This window comes from Mus caroli, chromosome 11 (assembly GCF_900094665.2).
Source record: "Mus caroli chromosome 11, CAROLI_EIJ_v1.1, whole genome shotgun sequence".
NCBI lineage: Eukaryota > Metazoa > Chordata > Mammalia > Rodentia > Muridae > Mus > Mus caroli.
In genome coordinates, this window is record NC_034580.1 from 98,896,562 (window position 1) to 98,915,052 (window position 18,491).

The 18,491-nt window shown below is 50.1% G+C and overlaps 1 protein-coding gene across 1 annotated transcript; it reads right to left on the reverse strand.

Moving 5' to 3' along the window:
* Nucleotides 1–10,094: 10,094 nt before the first annotated feature.
* C1ql1 (complement C1q like 1) lies at nt 10,095–17,483 on the reverse strand. Its single transcript, XM_021177746.2, has 2 exons — nt 16,638–17,483; nt 10,095–10,740 (listed from the first exon to the last, which is right to left on the reverse strand). The coding sequence occupies exons 1-2, from the start codon at nt 17,232–17,234 to the stop codon at nt 10,561–10,563; spliced, it is 777 nt and encodes a 258-aa protein (XP_021033405.1). The 5' UTR covers nt 17,235–17,483; the 3' UTR covers nt 10,095–10,560.
* Between the last annotated feature and the right edge of the window lie 1,008 nt (nt 17,484–18,491).

Genomic DNA, 18,491 nt, shown 5'->3' on the forward strand with positions numbered 1-18,491 from the left:
AAGACAGCTACAGTGTACTTACATATAATAAATAAATAAATCTTAAAAAAAAAAAAATCTCAGCTCCTCTTGTACCATGCCTACATGGATACTGCCATGTTCCCACCTTGATGATAATGGACTGAACCTCTGAACCTGTAAGCCAGCCCCAATTAAATGTTGTCCTTATAAGAGTTGCCTTGGTCATGCTGTCTGTTCACAGCAATAAAACCCAAACTAAGACACTGGGAAATACTGGGTATGTTAGCTTAGGTATAAAGGAAAATAGAGAGAGAATCTGGCAAAGTGTCTGTTTCTTGGATCTCAGAAGCCAAAATAATATATATATATATTGTATGTGTGTGTGTGTGAGAAGGTCAGTTGATATATAGTTAGCTCCACAAGAATTCTAAAGCCTAGTAGCTGGAGAGATGGTTCAGTGATTGAGAACACCCTCTGCTCTTCTAGAGGACCTGAGTTCAGTTCCCAGCACCCATGCTGGGAGGCTTACAACTGCTTGTAACTCCAGCTCCAAAGGATCTGACAACCCCTTCTGGTCTCTGCCAGCAACCTTCCTGTGCATGCATATACCCACTCACAGACACATACGTGTACACATCATTTAAAAAGAAATCTAAGATTTCAGCCGGGTGTGGTGGCGCACTTCTTTAATCCCAGCACTCAGGAGGCACTGTGCATTTGAGGCCAGACTGGCCTATATATCAAGCTCCAGGATAGCCAGGCCCTGTTTCAAAAAACAAAACAAAGAGTTTTTTTTTTTTTTTTTTTTTAAGGCTTAGGGTTGAGCATGTAGCTCAGTGGTAGAGTGCTTGTCTACCAATCACGAGATCATGTGTTTGATCCCCAACACTGTAAACAAAAAAAAAGTGTATATATGTGTGTGTGTGTGTGTGTGTACCCACAAGCTCAAGGCAGGTTTGTATGGTAGTTCAGTGGTAAAAGCTGCTAAGCTGACGATTGGAGTTTAGCCCCTAGAATTCACATGGTGGAAGAGAGAATTGGCTTCCACAGGTTGTCCTATGTCTTCAACATGACTATTGTGAAGTAGAAATTTTGGGTTCTTTGGAGACTCAGTTAGGTCATAGTGATGCTTTGCTGGGGCACCCAGGTGAAAGGACCTGTGATGTTTAGAAAGAATATAAATATGACCACAGGGGCGGGATGCGGCTTGTGCTTCGGCTCAAACTGCTCGGCCTCACCAGTCTTTGCTGATAACAGGCATGTATTGCCCTTGCTTTGAGTCACTGACCTTCGCTTGTCGTGACTTCATAGAGAGAAACTTGCCAAAGGACTTCTCGTGGTATTCCGGCGGCTTCTCACTACCTCCACAGACTCATGCCAATTTGGTGGAGCCTCGTGGTTTATTCTGGCTCGAGCTGCGGCTGCTGATGTGTGTGTGGTGTCTGTGGAGAGGTCTGAACTGAAACTGCTGATTTGTATTCTGTGGTTTGCCAGTAGACTGAACTGCTGACATCCTGACAACAAAGATTGGGATCCCCCAAAGAACTATTTCTAAGCAGGTTTACTCCCCCATGCCCTAATAACTGTTCTTTTCCACTTCCTCTGGTGGGTGGTGGGCTAGAAGGGAGGTCAAAGCATTTAAGAACTCTTATTAAAATAGTTTTTGAAAAAAATTAAGCCAAGATTATTGTGGTGTGTGCATTCATACATGTAGAATAATATATAGGGAATAAGTAAATGTAGAAAAAAAATATCCTCAAGACTTAGACTCTAAACCCGAGAGTTGTGTGCAGTTCTAGCTTCTGTCTTCTTTCTGTGAAGGCAAGAAGTGCTTCTTAGCTGGTGTGGTCTACATCTTTGGAGTGTCCAGATATCTAACGTTGTGACTTCTGAAATAACAGGCCCTAGATGATTAGGGGATTCCAATGGGAAGCACATCTGAACATTTTTATTTTTAATTCCAGGGTTCAAAACTATGACTGTGTGCATGCCAGGCAGATGCTGTACAACTGAGCCGCATCCCTTGTCTATTTAATTTGTACGTCCTTTGCACTATTAAGGTCTGGTATTAAATGCTTCAAATATTTTTGGGGGGCTAGCTTTGGGGGGGGGCTATAGAGATACTACATGCTCTTTCAGAGGACCTATATGGCCACTCACTATGGTCTGTAACTCCAGTTCCAGGGGATCTGAGGCCCTCTCCTGGCCTCCGCAGACTCCAGGAAGATCAAACACCCATACACCTAAGTAAATAAATATTTTTATAAAGAAATAGACTAATTTGAAAAGGCCCTTGGATCAAGCCCATCATTCTGACACTCATTCATCTATTTATTAGCAATACTGAGAATTAAGCCCAGAGTCTCACACCTACGAGGCAAGAGCTCTACCTTTGAGCTACAGCCCTAGCCCTCTATTTTAAATGTTTCACTAAATTGTTCATCCTGCCCTTAAACTCACTCTATCCTCTTGGTTACCTTTGAACTCAAACTCTTCCTGTCTCAGCCTGAGAAGTAGCTGGGCTTACAGGCCTGAACCATCGGGCCTTGTGGTAAAACATCATTCTTGCCATCTTAAGCCTCGTGTAACCTTGATGTCTTAACCTCGTACAGAAGCCAAGCAGTGTAACTTTAGTTTTTTTAATCTTATTATTTTTTTTTATTATTTTATTTTATTTTATTTTGGTTTTTCGAGACAGGGTTTCTCTGTGTAGCCTTGGCTGTCCTGGAACTCACTCTGTAGACCAGGCTGGCCTCAAACTCAGAAATCCGCTTGCCTCTGCCTCCCGAGTGCTGGGATTAAAGGCATGCGCCACCACGCCCGGCTACTCTTATTTTTAATAATGGTTCTTAAACGCTTTAACCTCCCTTGTAGCCCACCACTCACCAGAGGTAGTGGAAAAGAAAGGCTATAGGGATGTGGACCTGTTTAGAAAGGTTCTTTGAAGCAACTCCCATCTGTGTTGTCTGGAAATGGGCAGTTTGGTTCACAGGTCAGCAGCGGCAGCTCGATCTACTCACAAACATTTCATGGATACACCCACAGTTCAGTTCGGTAGAGTCAGGTAAGCAAACTAGCAGAGACAGCCAGGCCTCAGCCTAGGCTGGAATCCACAGGAGGGACCAATAGGAACACCAGGAGAAGTTCTCAGCGGTGTGTCTCTCAGGGAAGCGAAGATCAGCGAAGACTCAAGACCCACAAGCATTGCACAGCTAGCTATACCAGCAACCCAAGCTCTGTCTCCATCATTCCGTGGAGTCCGATTTATACCTCCAAACATCATGTGTTCTCCACGTGTCTTGCCTCAGCACATGCAATCCAATCAGCCCGAGTCTACGGAGTCCAGACAGATGCAGCTCAACTATGCAATGTAAGGTGGACCAATATATGAGTGCCGTTAGCAAAGAATCCTTCATCATGTGTCCTTTCATGTGTTTGCTTTAGCAGAACATCCTCTCTCCCATGTCTGCTTCAGCAAAACGTTCCTTCATGAATCTGCCTTAGTCTTTCACCTGTGTCCACTTGAAGGAAACGTTCCTTCACGTTTGTCCCAGCAAAACATCATCCAACGGACTTTCCAAAGAACCCTCAAGTTTCCACTTCAAAGCAGGATGAGGATTAAAGAATCCATTTGCTTTGTTACTATGGAGTTCTTAAGTAGCCTTGTCTTGGATAGTTTCGGGGGAATGGCACCCCTAGATCAGGATGGGACAGAGGAAAGTAGTAACCAGTCTTTGAGGACATTTAATTCTCAAGGGGGAACAGAGAGACATGGAAGTAGTGAGAGGAGGGGCAGGGAGTCAAAGGAGGCCTTTTATGTATAAGAAAAACTTAAATGTTGATGGAGAAGAGCTAAGGACAAATGAGCAGTTGAAGATTGATACAAAAACAGAAATTATCAGGGCTGCTGAGCTGGCTCAGTCAGTAAAGTGCTTGCCATGCAAGCTGGAGTTCCATCCCCATCCCCCACATAAAAAACTGGACATTGTAGCAGGCACTTATAATCCCTGGAGAAGCGAAGACTCCTGCACCCCTGAAACTCTCTGACCCAGTAATCCTAGCCTAGGGAGAAATCCCCAGACCCCAGGGAGCAACTATGTTTCAAAAAACAAAGTAGGAAGAGCAGTCAGGTGTGCTGGTGCATAATTTTAATCCAGACACTTGGGAGGCAGAAGCAGCTGGACCTCTCTGAGTTTTCTGCCAGCTTGGTCTATAGACTGAGTTTCAAGCCAGCTAAGACTACATGATGAGACTCTGTCTCAAAAAAAAAAAAAAAAGGATTGAAAAAAAGATCGGGGGCAAGTGTTTCAGGTTGGTAGAATAGGTTCCGATTGATTGATTGATGATTGATTTCAGAGATAAGCTGTTAGAGTTAACACCTACAGAAGAGAATGGTGCAGGATAGGGCCATGGGAGGAAGTGTGCTGAGATCTCTGAAGCCAGGAGGATACTTCAGTGGGGTCCTTTAAAGGGACAGGAAGCCTGGGCAGGGAGCCGGGCCCTTAAACTCCAAGGCAAATGAGCGAGCAAGTCATTCACACTGGCAGAGGTAAATCCCCCAGGAGAGGGATCTTCAGGCAGTTGAATGCAGTCTGTTGGCAGCACTCCTAGCAGTCAAGGGAACAGGTCCTTCAGCCCTGAAGGACACCTGGGTAGTGCCTCACAGTGCCCATATCCCAGGGTAGGGTGGGGGAGGGGAGAGTTTAAGGAGGGTGAGAGACATTTAAAATAGCTATCATTGTGGCAGAATGGTTTTTGGCTTTGTTGTTTTGCTTTGGTTTTGGTCTTTCAAGGCTGGGTTTTCTGTGTAGCCCTGACTGTCCTGGAACTCTGTAAACCAAGCTGACCTCGAACTCACAGAGACCTACCTGCCTCTGCCTCTGCTGAGATGAAAGGCACAGGGCCTGCCACCATCCGGTGGCACAATGGTTCTTATGTGTCAGGCACAGTGTTCTGTTCTAAAGGGACATTGTCCTCTTTGAAAGATCCCAAGGCTGACTCTCAGGACAGGTGGCTACTGGCGGGCTTCACAGACAAGCAGGCAATGAATCTGGACTTTGAAGAACAAGCAGGTGTTCTTCAGGCAGCTGCAGTAACCAAGGGCCCTGGAGGACCCACCTCTAGATCTGGTCAGTCACGGGGAGGTCTTTAGATCTCATGCTCTTGGCAGTTTTCCTATCCAGGTTGGAACTTCTTGTTAAGGGACCTAAGGGACTTCTACTTTGGGCACCTGGGGAGATGCCTTCGGATTTGCCCTTCACCAGCTGGAAGGAGGCACCACAGAAGGTATGCTAGATAACTTAGGGGAAGAATTGCTGCTCAGACCGGGAGGAAAGAAGCACTTTCACACCAAAACTTCAACTACAGCAACTCCAGGTGCAGGGGCACAGATTTTATATACTTGTAAAACAAAAAACAAGAACAAAGCAAGCCCCACTTAGTACAATTGTCTCAGAGTAACCTCTGCTCACAGTTGGTGAAGGTTCCCCTGCCACCATGCTGTGGGTATCTATAGGGTCCCCATAGGTATTGTGACTCTCTAGAGCAGTGGTTCTCAACCTTCCTAATGCTGCAACCCTCAGGTTGTGCTGACCTCTCCAACCATAACATTATCATTGCTGCTTCATCATAGTTATGAATTGCCACTGTTATGAATTGTAATGTAAGTAGTGGTGTTTCCCAATGGTCTTAGGCTACTGCTATGAATGGGGTCGCGACCCACAGGTTGAGAACCAGAACCACCGTTCTAGTGGGTTCTTCTCTAGTTTCTTGGCACTGGGCCTTGCATGTGTGTAGGTGTTTAGAGCTATTTGCTGACATGAACAGAGGAAATCCAGACAAGAACAGATGGAGGCCTTTGGGTATCCCTGTACTCGTCCCAAGTTGGAAGCCACAGAGAAGGAAGGGTGGAAGAGTCCAGAATGGAGACTCAGCTCTACCTCCTGGGTCCCCATGCTGGATCCTCCCCTTAGGGTTTCACACCCACTTGGTCATTACCAGGCCAGAAAGCAACCCAGGTATCACCTTATAGGGGCCATCATATCAGTCCCAGGCACTGGCAGACAGCTAAGTCTCCATCACCCGACACTGGAGACTTGGATTACATCATAGACATTTTTTCATAATTTGCAAAACAGGTCTCATTTACTTCCTCAGGACAGCCCTTCACGTAGATTTTTGTTTTATCCAGCCCCATGTTGTAGATGAGGTAACAAAAGGTCGGAAAAATGAACTTTTTCTAGAACATCTAACACAGTCAGGACTTGAGCCTGTTCTTTTGTCTCCACTCCATGTTTATCCACTAGGTCCTGCAACCTCTGGTTCTAGCTCTGTCCTGGGCAACCTTTATTTGGGCTTTTGTGTGTTTCCAGCTGTGAGGTGGAATCCACCCATTCGGGGGTTCTGATTCTCTGTTTCAGCAGGTAAAACAACTGGGTGACCTATGGAATCTGCCTGGGGTGGGAGAGTCCTCTGGTCTCTTTCCTCTTTCAGCCACGACGTGATAATTTTTCAGTAACCCTTCAGGTCCCTTCCTGTCCCACACGTGTATAGACTTCTCGCTTCCACTTTATTATCACCTCATTTGTAGAATTTTAAGGTTTGTTACCTGGGAGCTAAGAACTCACACCTCCAATTCTGTTTTTTCATATATACCATCGTCACGTGTGAAAAAAACCTTATTAACAGCATCTAACCTGTCATAGACAGCTTCATCTGGGGGTGAGGTGGGGCATCTAGATCAGGAAATGCAGAGGGCACCAGGGCAGGGGAAATAGCATGGCTGGCTGTAGAGGGGGGAACCTCTGGACTCCTGGAATTTGCTCTCAGCCTTTGAGGGTCTTGGGGCTGTTGTCATGGTGGGCAGAACTCCAGCCAGGGTTAGAGTTGCTTTGAGTAGTTGGCCACTGGAGACCCAGAGAAGGTCTGTAGCTCCTGCCTCCTCCCCAAACTCCTCCCACGCCTGCCCATCTCCCCACCTCCTGGATGCTTGTCCAGGATTGATTGTCTGGGCAGCTCCCCCTCTGAGCAGTAAATGAAATATTGGTTACCAGGAGTGAGGCAGGAGCCAATTAACCCCTAGACCTCGGCCTGGCAGATGTGTTTGTAGGAAGCTGAAGCGGAGGGCTGAGTGCACCTGCCTGGCCTTCCTGCAAAGTCATCCAATTAGGGCAGCCCCCAGCAGTGGGCCCCACTGCCCCCTCTGGACCCTATAACCTCAGAAACCAGGGTGACACCAGCATCTATGACTGGTCTCTGCCATTCCTGTGTGAGTGAACTCCAGGGATACCTTTACCATCACTCCTGCCCTGATAGGGTGTTCTTCCTTAAGTAAGCATGCATCTTTCTAAAGGGGCAGCGACCGGGGAGACTTCACGTTCCCTCACATTCTGAATTGGATTCACATTCTGCCTGCCTGGCCTTCTTCCACTTTCTACTTAGCCCCACCCCTGGGATATCCCTGTGCTTGAAAAGCCCCCATCTGAGAAGGCTGAGGGAGAAGACACACCCTCTGCTCTTACTGAGCTCCCAGCTGCAACGGAGACAGTCTTGTCAATGATACCCCAGCTCACCAGCAGAAACTTTCTCCTCATCACAGAAAGGCTTCCGAGAACAGAAAAGTAAACTTGTGCTTGCCCACTGAACAACTACACTGAGGGATCAAATTACTGTTTGAAGCACACACACAGCTCTCCATCAAGGAGCTAGATGACAGCTTGAAAAGAAAATACTGATTTTGAGGTCCCCTTTGTCTGATGCAGGAGACACAAGCCTTGCTGTCAGAAAACGTCCCAGGCTGAATGGTAGAGCTATACCTCTTGCCCCCATCAGCTGTCTCTTGTCGGAGGGGAATAAAGCAGATTTTTGTCCTTAGAGAGCCACTGTTTGCTGAGAAAGACACCTTAGTAGGTTCCCCTGTGGCCGGGATGTTGCCTAAGTGTCAAGCAGGTAGCACTGCAGGGCATCCCTGGAGCTTTGGGTAGGTAGAAAAACTCCCTGGCTTTGATCCAGTCCCAGCTGCACCACAAAAGCCCTGCCTTTAGGACCACAGGCACGTCACGAGCTTCCTTCTGTGGGTCCTCAACAGTAAGAATGAAGTTTTCAGTCTCATCTCTCAAAATGACATGAAGATTCAAGTCACCAGAAAGGAAAGCGAATCAGCCAGCTAGCCACTGTGGACATGATTAGCATGCTTTTGGTTGTATCAGAGGTCCTGGGTCAGTCTCTATGGCCTCTCAGGTAGGGTAGAAACCCCCAACTATGGCTCCTGGGTAATTCTGAGTCAATGTGCTTATTAAAGAATCAGGCAGCTGTGGACATCACTGGGGGACAGAAGGAGTGCCTTCTAATCTAATCACACTTCCCACGGGGACTCTAGTTCCATCCAGACCTGCCAGGGGTTTTATTGGGTTTGTGGGGACCCGCAGATTTCAATCTCCAGATCCCACAGGGAAGGAACAAGCATTAAACTAATTTTATTAAATGGCCACAGCTGGCAGTGGGGAGAAAATAGGGGAGAGAAGGAAAGATAAAAAGAGCCATTCAAATCTGCCAGCACTGACAAGGGTCCATACATGGGGCCTGGCCAGGAGGGTGGCTCCCCCTCCTTCCTGTCTCCCCAGCTGAGCCAGCCTGGGGAGCCAGATGGGACTTTTCCTCAATGTAGATAGAGCCTCTGCACCCTCCCAAAGCACCACCCCCATGGCTGCGGCCCATGGCAGATGCTTATTAATGGATCAGGCCTCTGTAGGGCTGGGGTGGAAGGAGAGGGGTGGGGTGGGGCAGCCCCAATGCCAGCCTCAGCTCTGCTTTAAAGATGCCAGTTCCTTATGAATATGGAGCACTGGGTAAGAGCACTGTCCTTGGCTCAGATATTGGCATTTGTCTGTGTCTGGCCCTGTGGCCCTTGCCTCTCTGGGATTCAGGTTTTTTGTTTGTTTGTTTGTTTGTTTGTTTTTATCTAAACGTGGATAAAATAGCCAGGTATAATGCAGTGCACCCGTAATCCCAACTGAGAAGCTGAAATACCATCACTTGAGCTCAGGAATTCAAGACCAACCTGGACAAGATGATGAGGAAGACTCCATCTCAAAATAAGTACATCATTAAAATGGACAAAATAGCAACTTTGGGCGCGGGAGCACTTTCCATGAACCTATTTTGCACCTCACACATATATCGGTGAGGACATTTTTATAAGGTGTCTACAGTGTCTGACACAGAGTGTTTTCTAAATATCAACTATAATTGAAATATCCAAATGCCCTACTTGCGTGTTACAGCCTCACGGTTCAGAGAGGTTGGTAGAGGCTGTGGCAGGCCAAAGAGACAAAGTGACTTGGATTCAAGTACAACCACAGAACTCAGCCACCCTGTCACTTTAACCTCTGTGGAAGAAAACCTATCCATCCCCCTAGCTCCAGCCTGGGTGAGAGAGTACCTGCACGCATTCTGCAGATTTTAACGAGAAGATTGATGTACTTTGAGCACGCATGTTATACCTCCTTAATCTTCAATCCAGCAAAGTGGGTCTGCTTCCCCACATTTGACTGATGAAGAGGTGGAGAAGTATTGACTGGACCAAGGTCAACCAGATTTTAGTGCAAAACTTGGTCCTTTCTGCTTTGAGTTCCAGGACAGCCAGGGCTATACAGAGAAACCCTGTCTCTAAAAAAAACAAAACAAGGGCTGGTGAGATGGCTCAGTGGGTAAGAGCACCCGACTGTTCTTCCGAAGGTCCGGAGTTCAAATCCCAGCAACCACATGGTGGCTCACAACCATCTGTAACAAGATCTGACTCCCTCTTCTGGAGTGTCTGAAGACAGCTACAGTGTACTTACATATAATAAATAAATAAATAAATAAATAAATAAATAAACAAAACAAACAAACAAACAAAAAACCAACAAAAACCAAAACAAAACAAAAAAAGATACAGCTGGATTGCTTCCCATTCTAGCTGCCCACTTGGGGTGGTGGTGAGCGTCAGACCTTCTGGCCTTTCCCCTCCTGGGGCAGTTAGGACTTCTGGATCTGGTTGCTTCTAGAAACTTTCACTACACTCTGCCAGCCTAGAGGACAAGGTCCAGGGCGCCTCCTACAGTCTTCCCCAGGGCACAGACTGAAATCCCCACGGGGTCGAAATGTTTTTATTATAGCTTTGGTCAGACCGGGTGCAGCTGTTCCAGGGTTTTGTGGGTGCTGGGAAGCTATCCAACCCCTAACCCACTCCTCCCCAGGCAGGGTCACCCTGCAGGAAGCAACCGCGCCAACTCCCCGCCCCCCTCCCCAGACTGGGGCTGGCTGGCAGGAAGGGAGGGGGCAGTAAACAGTCCTATTGTACACATATACAGTGCAGGCTGGGACCAGGAAGGCAACCTGCCACCCGGGCCGGAACTGCGTGCGTGCGGGAAGAGGGGAGCTTTGTGTTCAGCGGAGGAAAGACTGGGTGGTTGGACGCAGGCTAAGGACGATTCAGCCTGGGAGGGTCGGCAGCCTTGGTCAGACAATTTGAAAATGAGTAGGGGAGTGGGTTCTTGTTTGCCTCTGAGGGGAGTCCAAGGATGAAGAGCCACGGATGAAAAGGGGTGGGGTGGGGGCTCAATCCGAGTAGATGATGAAGCCAGAGAAAGTGCTGTATTTGTTGCTGTTGCCCCCGTGCGCTTTGCCTCCATCCAGCTTGATGAAGACCTCATCCCCTGCGTCCAGATGCAGGATCACGCTGTTGCTGGCATAGTCGTAGTTCTGGTCTGCATCCTGGGCAATTGCACTGGCCCGCACCTAAGGGGGGTAGGGTTGGGAGTGGGGGGTGGAAGTAGGGATAGGGATGGGGAGTGGGGCAGTATGAGAGGGGAAGGAGGTGAGGCAGCCACATGGTGAGGATCTGGGGACCCTAACACCCAGCTTTCCAGCCATTCAGGACCTTGGCTTGCTTTTCCCCATCGTCCCACCCTACCCCATTCTAATCATGTATAACAGTTTTAGAAGCAGACATACAGGAACCCTAGACTCTAGGGCAGGGCACAAGTGGGCCAGAATTTGAAGTTCAGATGGAAAGTTACTCTGTAACTCCTGCAGGTCTTACATATGCCTACTGCCCACCTCAATGCCTTCATGGTGGCCCAGCTTGGAAGTCCTTCCTTGCATAGAGAGCTACATTGTATTACCAGAGATGCAAGATCTTCCCCCTCTCCTTAACATCCCTTCCCTCCTGGTTCAACAGAGACAGTGTTTTCATGTCTGTCACCACCCACCTGCTCTTATGTCAACAGATGGACAAAGGATACAGCTTGGCCACATAGGTGATACAGCTGTAGCAATAGCAGGCTGCTAGTAGGAAGCTCTCCCAGAACCAGGGTCTCTGGTCTTATCAAAGCTCATTCCAGAGTCCCTCTCACTGGAGCACTGAGACTTGAGGCCTGGTAATGCTTTCCCCTCCTGGAATTAGAGTGACCTCATTGCCCAAGGCCTCTGGGAGTTATAGCTATGTCCCCGTGACTATTGCCCTGGCCAAAGGACTTCCAGCCCTTTATGTCTTATCACAGGAGAGCAGAGAGGAACAAGACGGGCAGAAAGGAATTGGAGCCTTCTGTCTTCTGTGGTCTTTATCTTAAAGGGGAGTGAGGACAGGAGGAAACGGGTCAAAGGAAGTACTAACATTGGGATTTGAAGGTTTCGTTGACTTTTTGAGGTTCTGACTAGTTTTAAGACATCGGGGGAGGTGTTGGTAGTTGAATTATCTGTGGATATTTCTGAGGCAGCAAGAAAACGAAGTTTTAGGACCTAGGGTCTCCCTGAGTCAAAGGGTAAGAAACAGGAGAAGAGGGACTAGAGATGGCTCAGTGGTTAAGACTGTTGGCTGTTCTTCCAGAGGACCCAGGTTCAATTCCCAGCATCTACATGACAGTTCATAACTGTCTGAAACTCCAGCTCCAGGGAATGGTAGCCTTCTTCTGGCCTCTGTAAGTCACCAGGCACACATGTGATGCACAGACATACATGCAGGCAGAACACCCACACACATAAAATATATTTTTAAAAAATTAAAAAAAAAAATAAAAGGAGAGAGAGAGGGGGGAGAAAAGCCATCCCTGGGTTGTGGCTTGCAGTGGGGAAGGCTATGGTTCTCAGGTGGGCTTTTGCACAGTTCCTCTCTATCCCACTGTTTTTCTGAAGGCAGCTCCTGTAGCCCTCAAACAGAAGACTAATGTCTAGGCTGAACCCAAATCACAGCTGGCGAGGAGGGAGAAAGGGGAAAGGAGGGAAGCAGAACCATGGAGCCGCCTTGCTAAAAACAGCTGACTCAGTAGCACCGCTCCGCCAAAGGGGGCCCAACACATTTGGATGCAGCCCTCCCAATGGCCAGTGTCCTTCTGGCCCTGTCCCTCTCCTTAACCTCTTCCCACCATGGGCGGAACCACGTGGATTATAACTGGGAAAACATCTAAAAACGGCAGGAGAAAGGGTTGATGAGATAGATATCTCAGCGGGTAAAGGTGCTTACTTGCCAAGCCTGAGTTCAGTCCCTAGGAACCCACATAGCAGGACAGAGCCGACTCCTACAAGCCGACTTTGAATCCCCACACCAAGAAATGTTATGCCTCCTCACAATAAATATATATACTAACATTTTAAAGGTGGGCCTGGCAGTCAGGTGCACACCTTTAATCCCAACACTCGGGAGGCGGAGGCAGAGGCAGAGGCAGGTGGATTGCTGTGAGGTCTAGGCCAGACTGGTCTACAAAGTGAGTATAGTCATATGTCAGCCAAAGTTACAGAGAAACACTGTCTCAGAGAAAAATAAACAAGGTGGCAGGAGATACGGAAGAGACTCTGCTTATCTAAACCCTCAGTTTGCCTAGAAAAATGGATCAGAAATCCTACCCAACCACTGCCACCTTTACATAAGCCTTAAGATGATAAAGAAAAAAAATTAAGTCTTGATAGGGCTTTAAACTAGCAGAGAGGAGCTAAGAGCAAGCAGCCAGACTCTGTATTGTTCCCTGGGCCCCAATCCTGGTAGTATTTATTCCTACACGTGCACTTCATTATCTTTGCTAATAAATTAGCACCAATAACAATTATTTTTATTACCCAGATTAATTTAGCCTTAACTCATTAAAACAGTGTGCACTTTAATAGCCAAATCCATTAGGACACAGTCATCCGTCAACGGGAATCTCCTGGTGATGTGACAGGCATCAGAACTATTATGTTTACGTTTATTATTTATTCATCACCATGATTGTTGCTGTAATTATCCTAATTATCCATGGAAGCAGCAAGAATTTATGCCCTTCCATCCTTAGACAGTAGGGGATCCTGAAATGGAACCCAGGGGTCCCGATTCCCTACCCAAGATTTGAGGCAGTTGCATCTAGCTCCTCTTGGGAGCCCTAGGGAGGATGGGGGAAATGGAGGTTGCCATGGAATCCAGAAAGCAGGCTGTGTCTTGTGTCAGGCAGGACTGCCAAGAGGAGAAACTGAGGCAGTGGATTGACCAGGGGAACTGAGCTGCCAGGGTATAGCTGAGGAAAGTACTCCTGTCCCCAGTCCCCAGGTCTTGGGAATGCAGGTATGGCTCCCAGAAGTCACCAGCCTGGTTCCCAGAGCACTGTCGGCTCAGAGGTTTACTTGGTCTCTTCTATGCCAGGTTCTAGGCTCTGTGCTAAGAATGGCCCCAGAGTCTAGAGAATAGGTGGGTCTCTGTCCACCCTCCAGATGAGAAGCTGATCCTTGATGGCTTTCTCTGTGTGACAGCCCTGGCTGTCCTGGAACCCATTTTGTAGACCAGGCTAGCCTTGAACTCACCGAGATCCTTCTGCCTGCTGAGTGCTGGGATTAAAGGCATGTGCCGCCAAGCCTGTCCCTCAGTAGGTCTTTCTTTTTTTTAACAGCACAGTCCTCAATTTATGTATCTGTCAGCCTTCATCCTCCAAGCCCTAATCCACGTGTAAAACTCACCTCCCCATACCCCCCACCCTACACAGAAAGCATACTGACCACTGGCACGTCCTCATACAACCTCTGCTTGTAGTCATGTTTATCAGTTTGTGTCCACCTTGACTTGTGTCAACCATAGACACGGAGGTAGCTGTGGGCAACTCGGCAGCCTAGCTCACTTTCCCCAGGCTCCTTCTCCTAAGCACTGGGACCAGGAGCCATCAGATTGGGAGTGTTGACTCAAAGCTATCCCATGGATGTGCAGTGGGCTATACACAAGGGTCCTTAGGCACTAGGCATGTGGCTGACAATCCCTTTCTCTACTCATCCTGTCCAGGGAAGGACCAAAGCACAGATTGGAAACCCCTCTGTAAGCAGGAAAGTAGGAACTCAAAACCTATGGAGGCCTCTGATCCTGAAGGCACGGAACATGGAAGCTTCTCTCCTCAGCCCCCACGCACTCTGCCGCCCGGCCATTCTTTCCTCTGCCTAGTTAAATGGCTTCATACCGCTAAGCTAGTCTTCCCCTACACATGACCTTCTCCTTCTTCCTCAGTGGTGTCTCCTAACATGGTAAACAGAGCTGCCATCCCTTCCTCTCTGCCAAGTGATTCTGAGCTAGGGTAGGGCAGACCCACCACCAGATCACTCTCTCAGAGGACACATTTGGAGACAGGAGTTGCTAGGTGCACCCCTAGCCCACCTTTAATGCAGTGTGTATTGAGTGTGTAAATGTATGCCCAGTACTACTGTGCCCACTACATAAGCCATAAAGTCTTAGAGTGTAGATGGACTAACCTACTAACTCCTTGGTGCCCAACAAGCTTCAAACCTTGTTTCTTGTGGAGGGCACAGCTAACATGAGGGCTCATTGGTAAGATTCAGCCAGCCTCTTGGACAATCTGGAAGAAGTCACAAAAGGCTGTAGACTCCATTGTTATTCTTGGTTATTTTGTTGTTGTTGTTTGGGGGGGGGGCTCTTCAGTACCTGTTAATGTGCTAAGTCTTTGAAACCCTAAAATTCCCATCCAGTGATCCTGCAGTAGCCTGTGGTCCTCTCAGCTTGTAACCTCTCCTCCATTATGCTCTGACAGCATCCTAGCACTGCTAGTGGGGAAGGAAGGGATTGGGGAATGTTTTGCCTCCAAGGAACTAAGGCAAGCAGCCCCACTACAAGCACTTGCTATCTTGGGAGCTTCCTCGTGCCCTATAGCTGGGGCCCTGCTGTGACCCCCTGTGGTCTAAGCAATGTCTAAGGGACTAGTGACCACTCTCAATCCCAGCAAGCCCCTAGTCCCTGAAGCCTCCACTTTGGGCTAGCTCAAACTTTCTTTGCAGAAGGAAGACAGTCCCTCAATGAAGGTGACATTGCTGCATGCCTTATTGGTGATTAATAAGGGGACTTGTGGGGCTGTCTGCATGAGCCTTTGCTAGATGTTGGAGCCTCCCCATTTGGTCAGGAACCAAGGACAAAGAGGAGAGACACCAGAAGCCTGATAGACACAAATGGGAGAGAGTCACAGCAATAGAGAAGTGGGGGGAGGTGAACCCAGAGAAGAGAGACAGAGATGAATGGCAGATTCCAGTAAGAAATGGTCAAAAGACAGAGAAAGAAGAGGTAGACACTATAGTGGGAACTGGGAGGAGCAGGCAGAAGAAAAAAAGAGGACAGACTTCCACACCGATAGGCTTTCTGCCCTTTCTCCTATCCCCAAACTTTGCAGATACCCAAGCAGGGTAGTGCTGCAGTGGGAGGGGTTCCGAGAAGATCTGGAGTCTCAATTGTAGGGGATTCCTTCCAGCTTCCACTTGCCTACCCTCAATTTTGACCCTGGCCTCAGCTAAAAGAAGGTTCAGTCTGACCACGCCCCCCGGGGTGGGGCCCCTATAACCCAGAGGTGAGAGCGCAGGGAGCTGAGAACCCAGGGTGGGTGGTTCCAAGGACACCGCTGTGCATCCGTGTCTCAGACACGTGCACACCAGCTCCCTATCTTCTAGGATACTGGAGGAGCTATACCTGGAGACTTTAAGGAGGGGAGTTTCCATCACTCCGCCCCGCCTCTAGAGGAAACTTTTTTCCCCCCCGGAGGCGCAGGATAGCTCTGTTACTCTGGGAAAAGGTGGCGCATTCCAAGGGGTTTGCAAAGGGTGTTAGTTCAGCTGGATGGTCCCTTCTCTAGGGCCAGGGATGTACTGCAGCTAAGGCTATTGGGCGCCGAACTCCTTCTGCCTTTGTGCGCAAAACATTTCCTGCAGCCCTCCTCCTTCTTCTCCTGAGCGCACAGCCACTCGTCTTAGCGCCCTCCGGCGCGGAGACTGCTTCTCCTTATCCGTGCCCTAGAGCATCCTTGCTGTTCCCTTAAAGCCAGTCGACGTCAGCTTGAATCTTAGCTCTCAAGAGAAATCAGCCTGAATCAGCCTCCCAAGGGCCAAACCCCTAAGGACCAGTTCGTGCGCCCTAGAGCCCTGTGGTCTGACTAGTTGGATTTTCTTTACGCATTTCCACTCCGCGGGTGCCCTGTAGCCTTTCCCTTAAGAGCTCAAGCCCAAGGGTTGAAGATTCAGGGGTGCCCGCTAATTACAACCATTCTTCACATGATAGTTAAGGGGGGCGCTTTAGGGTCTCCACCTACGCTTGCCCGGTGTGCCTGTCGACTCTGATCCAATACGCATTCTCCTGGGGGCTCCCTGGGAGCCCTGCCCCCAGGTCAGCCCCACGCCCCCTCATGGCCCACCTGGCCGTTCTTGCAGAGGTCTGCCCACATACTGGTGCCGTCGCCGCCGCGCATGAGGACGTGGTAGGTGAAAAAGTAGGTGCCAGGAATGTTGCATGTAAACTTGCCGCTGGCCGCATCGTAGTTGTTGCCTAGGTTGGTGACCACGTCGTCAAACTTGAGCACCTCGTAACCCTCATGAGGGTTCTTGAGGCCGGCGTAGAAGGCCACGCGTGGCACCGTGGTATAGGTGGCCGTGCTGATGGCGCCGCTGCCTCCCGAACCCGGCAGGCCAGGAGGACCAGGCTTGCCTGGTTCACCCTTCTCCCCGGGCGGCCCCACAGGACCTGGTGGGCCCCGGTCTCCTGGAGGCCCGGGGGGGCCCGGCTTGCCCGTGCGGCCAGGCTTCCCCTGGGGGCCCTGCACCAGCGTGGAGGGCGGGGGCGCACCGCTCTGCTCGCTCAGAGCGTCGCCGCCGTCGGATCGCGCGCCGGTGCCGGGGCCCCGCGCGGGATAGGGGTCGCACACCATGCGGCAGGTACCCAGCATTTCATAGTGGCCGTCCGGGCCGCCGGAGCTCACCAGCACCGGGATGAGCACCACCAGCACGAGCAGCATCACCACGCCCGCGGCGGCAACCAGCAGGGTCTTCCGGCCGGCGCGGAGCCTGGGGAGAGCCGGGCCACCCGGCCGCGCCGTCGGGGCAATGATGCCGGCGGGTAAGGGGCGCGGGCGCGACGCCCGCGCTCAAGGGCGGTCTGGCGGGGCTGCGGGCATGGGGCCGAGGCCCGGGCGCCGCGCTGCGCTGCTTGCGCTGCGGAACCCAGCAGCCGGCTCCGGCCTCGTGCTTCCCTCCCGCTGTGCTGCCGGACTGAACGCGGCGGCCGCCGCCGCTGCCTGCCTAGCGCCTAGCTCCTCCCGCCTTCCTCGGCTGGGGCCACTGCCTCCTCCGTTGGGCCCCGCCCACCCGCTCCGCGGGGCTCGGAGAGGGCGAGGGGTGGGGCTGCGGGCGGGGCAGGCGCCTAATTGGGCCGCGGAAGCCTCAAGGTGGGAGGGGCAAGGAGGGGCGGGGCTATAAGAGTGGTGGGCATCACAGAGGGAGCTGGAGACTGAGGCTCAGAATGGGGAAGGGGCTAGAGTCAGGAATGAGTAGGACCAAAGGGCGAGCGGAAGGAGGGGCCACAGGGAGAGGCAGAGAGCTCAGTGTGGCATTGAGATAGATGTTCCGAGGGTCAGTTCCGAGGAAAACCGTGACAGAGGGGCAAAGGACCACCACCTGCAGGAGGTCGAAGGATGCAACATTGCCCCCTGTCTGCAGGGGACAAAGAGATGTTGCAGGGAGTGGAGGGTTACAGAGTGAGGAACAAGAGAGTAGAACAAGAAAGAGGATGAGGGCTAATGCCTGGAAGGAATACTGGGGAGGGGCGTTCCATAGGCACCCAGGCCTAGCATCCAGATAACTGGTCTGGATCCTTTGCTTTTAGGGTGCCCAGAGGGAATCTCTGAATTCTAACAGCAGCCTGACTTTTTATCTGATTCTAACTACTTCAGGGGCATTCTCTCCCAGGTGGCAGCGTCTTCAGCCTCTTCTTTTCCACTGCCCCAGGGGATATCTTCTAGGCTGCCTCTACCTGTGGCCTCTTCCCCGAGGCCTTTTCTGATCTGAGCTACTAGCTAGACAAGTGGGAAATAAGGACCCTGAGAAAATGAAGTACCCCTTCCATGTCATCTCTTAGTGTTAACCAGTCCTAGGTAGTGCTGCGTTTTCTAGCACTCCCCAGAAAGAGGGGGGTTGATCTCTCCTAGCCCCTTAGGGGACCCCCCTAACTCTTACCCCATCACGTTCTTCTAGTGCAGGAAAATGTTTAGGTTGCA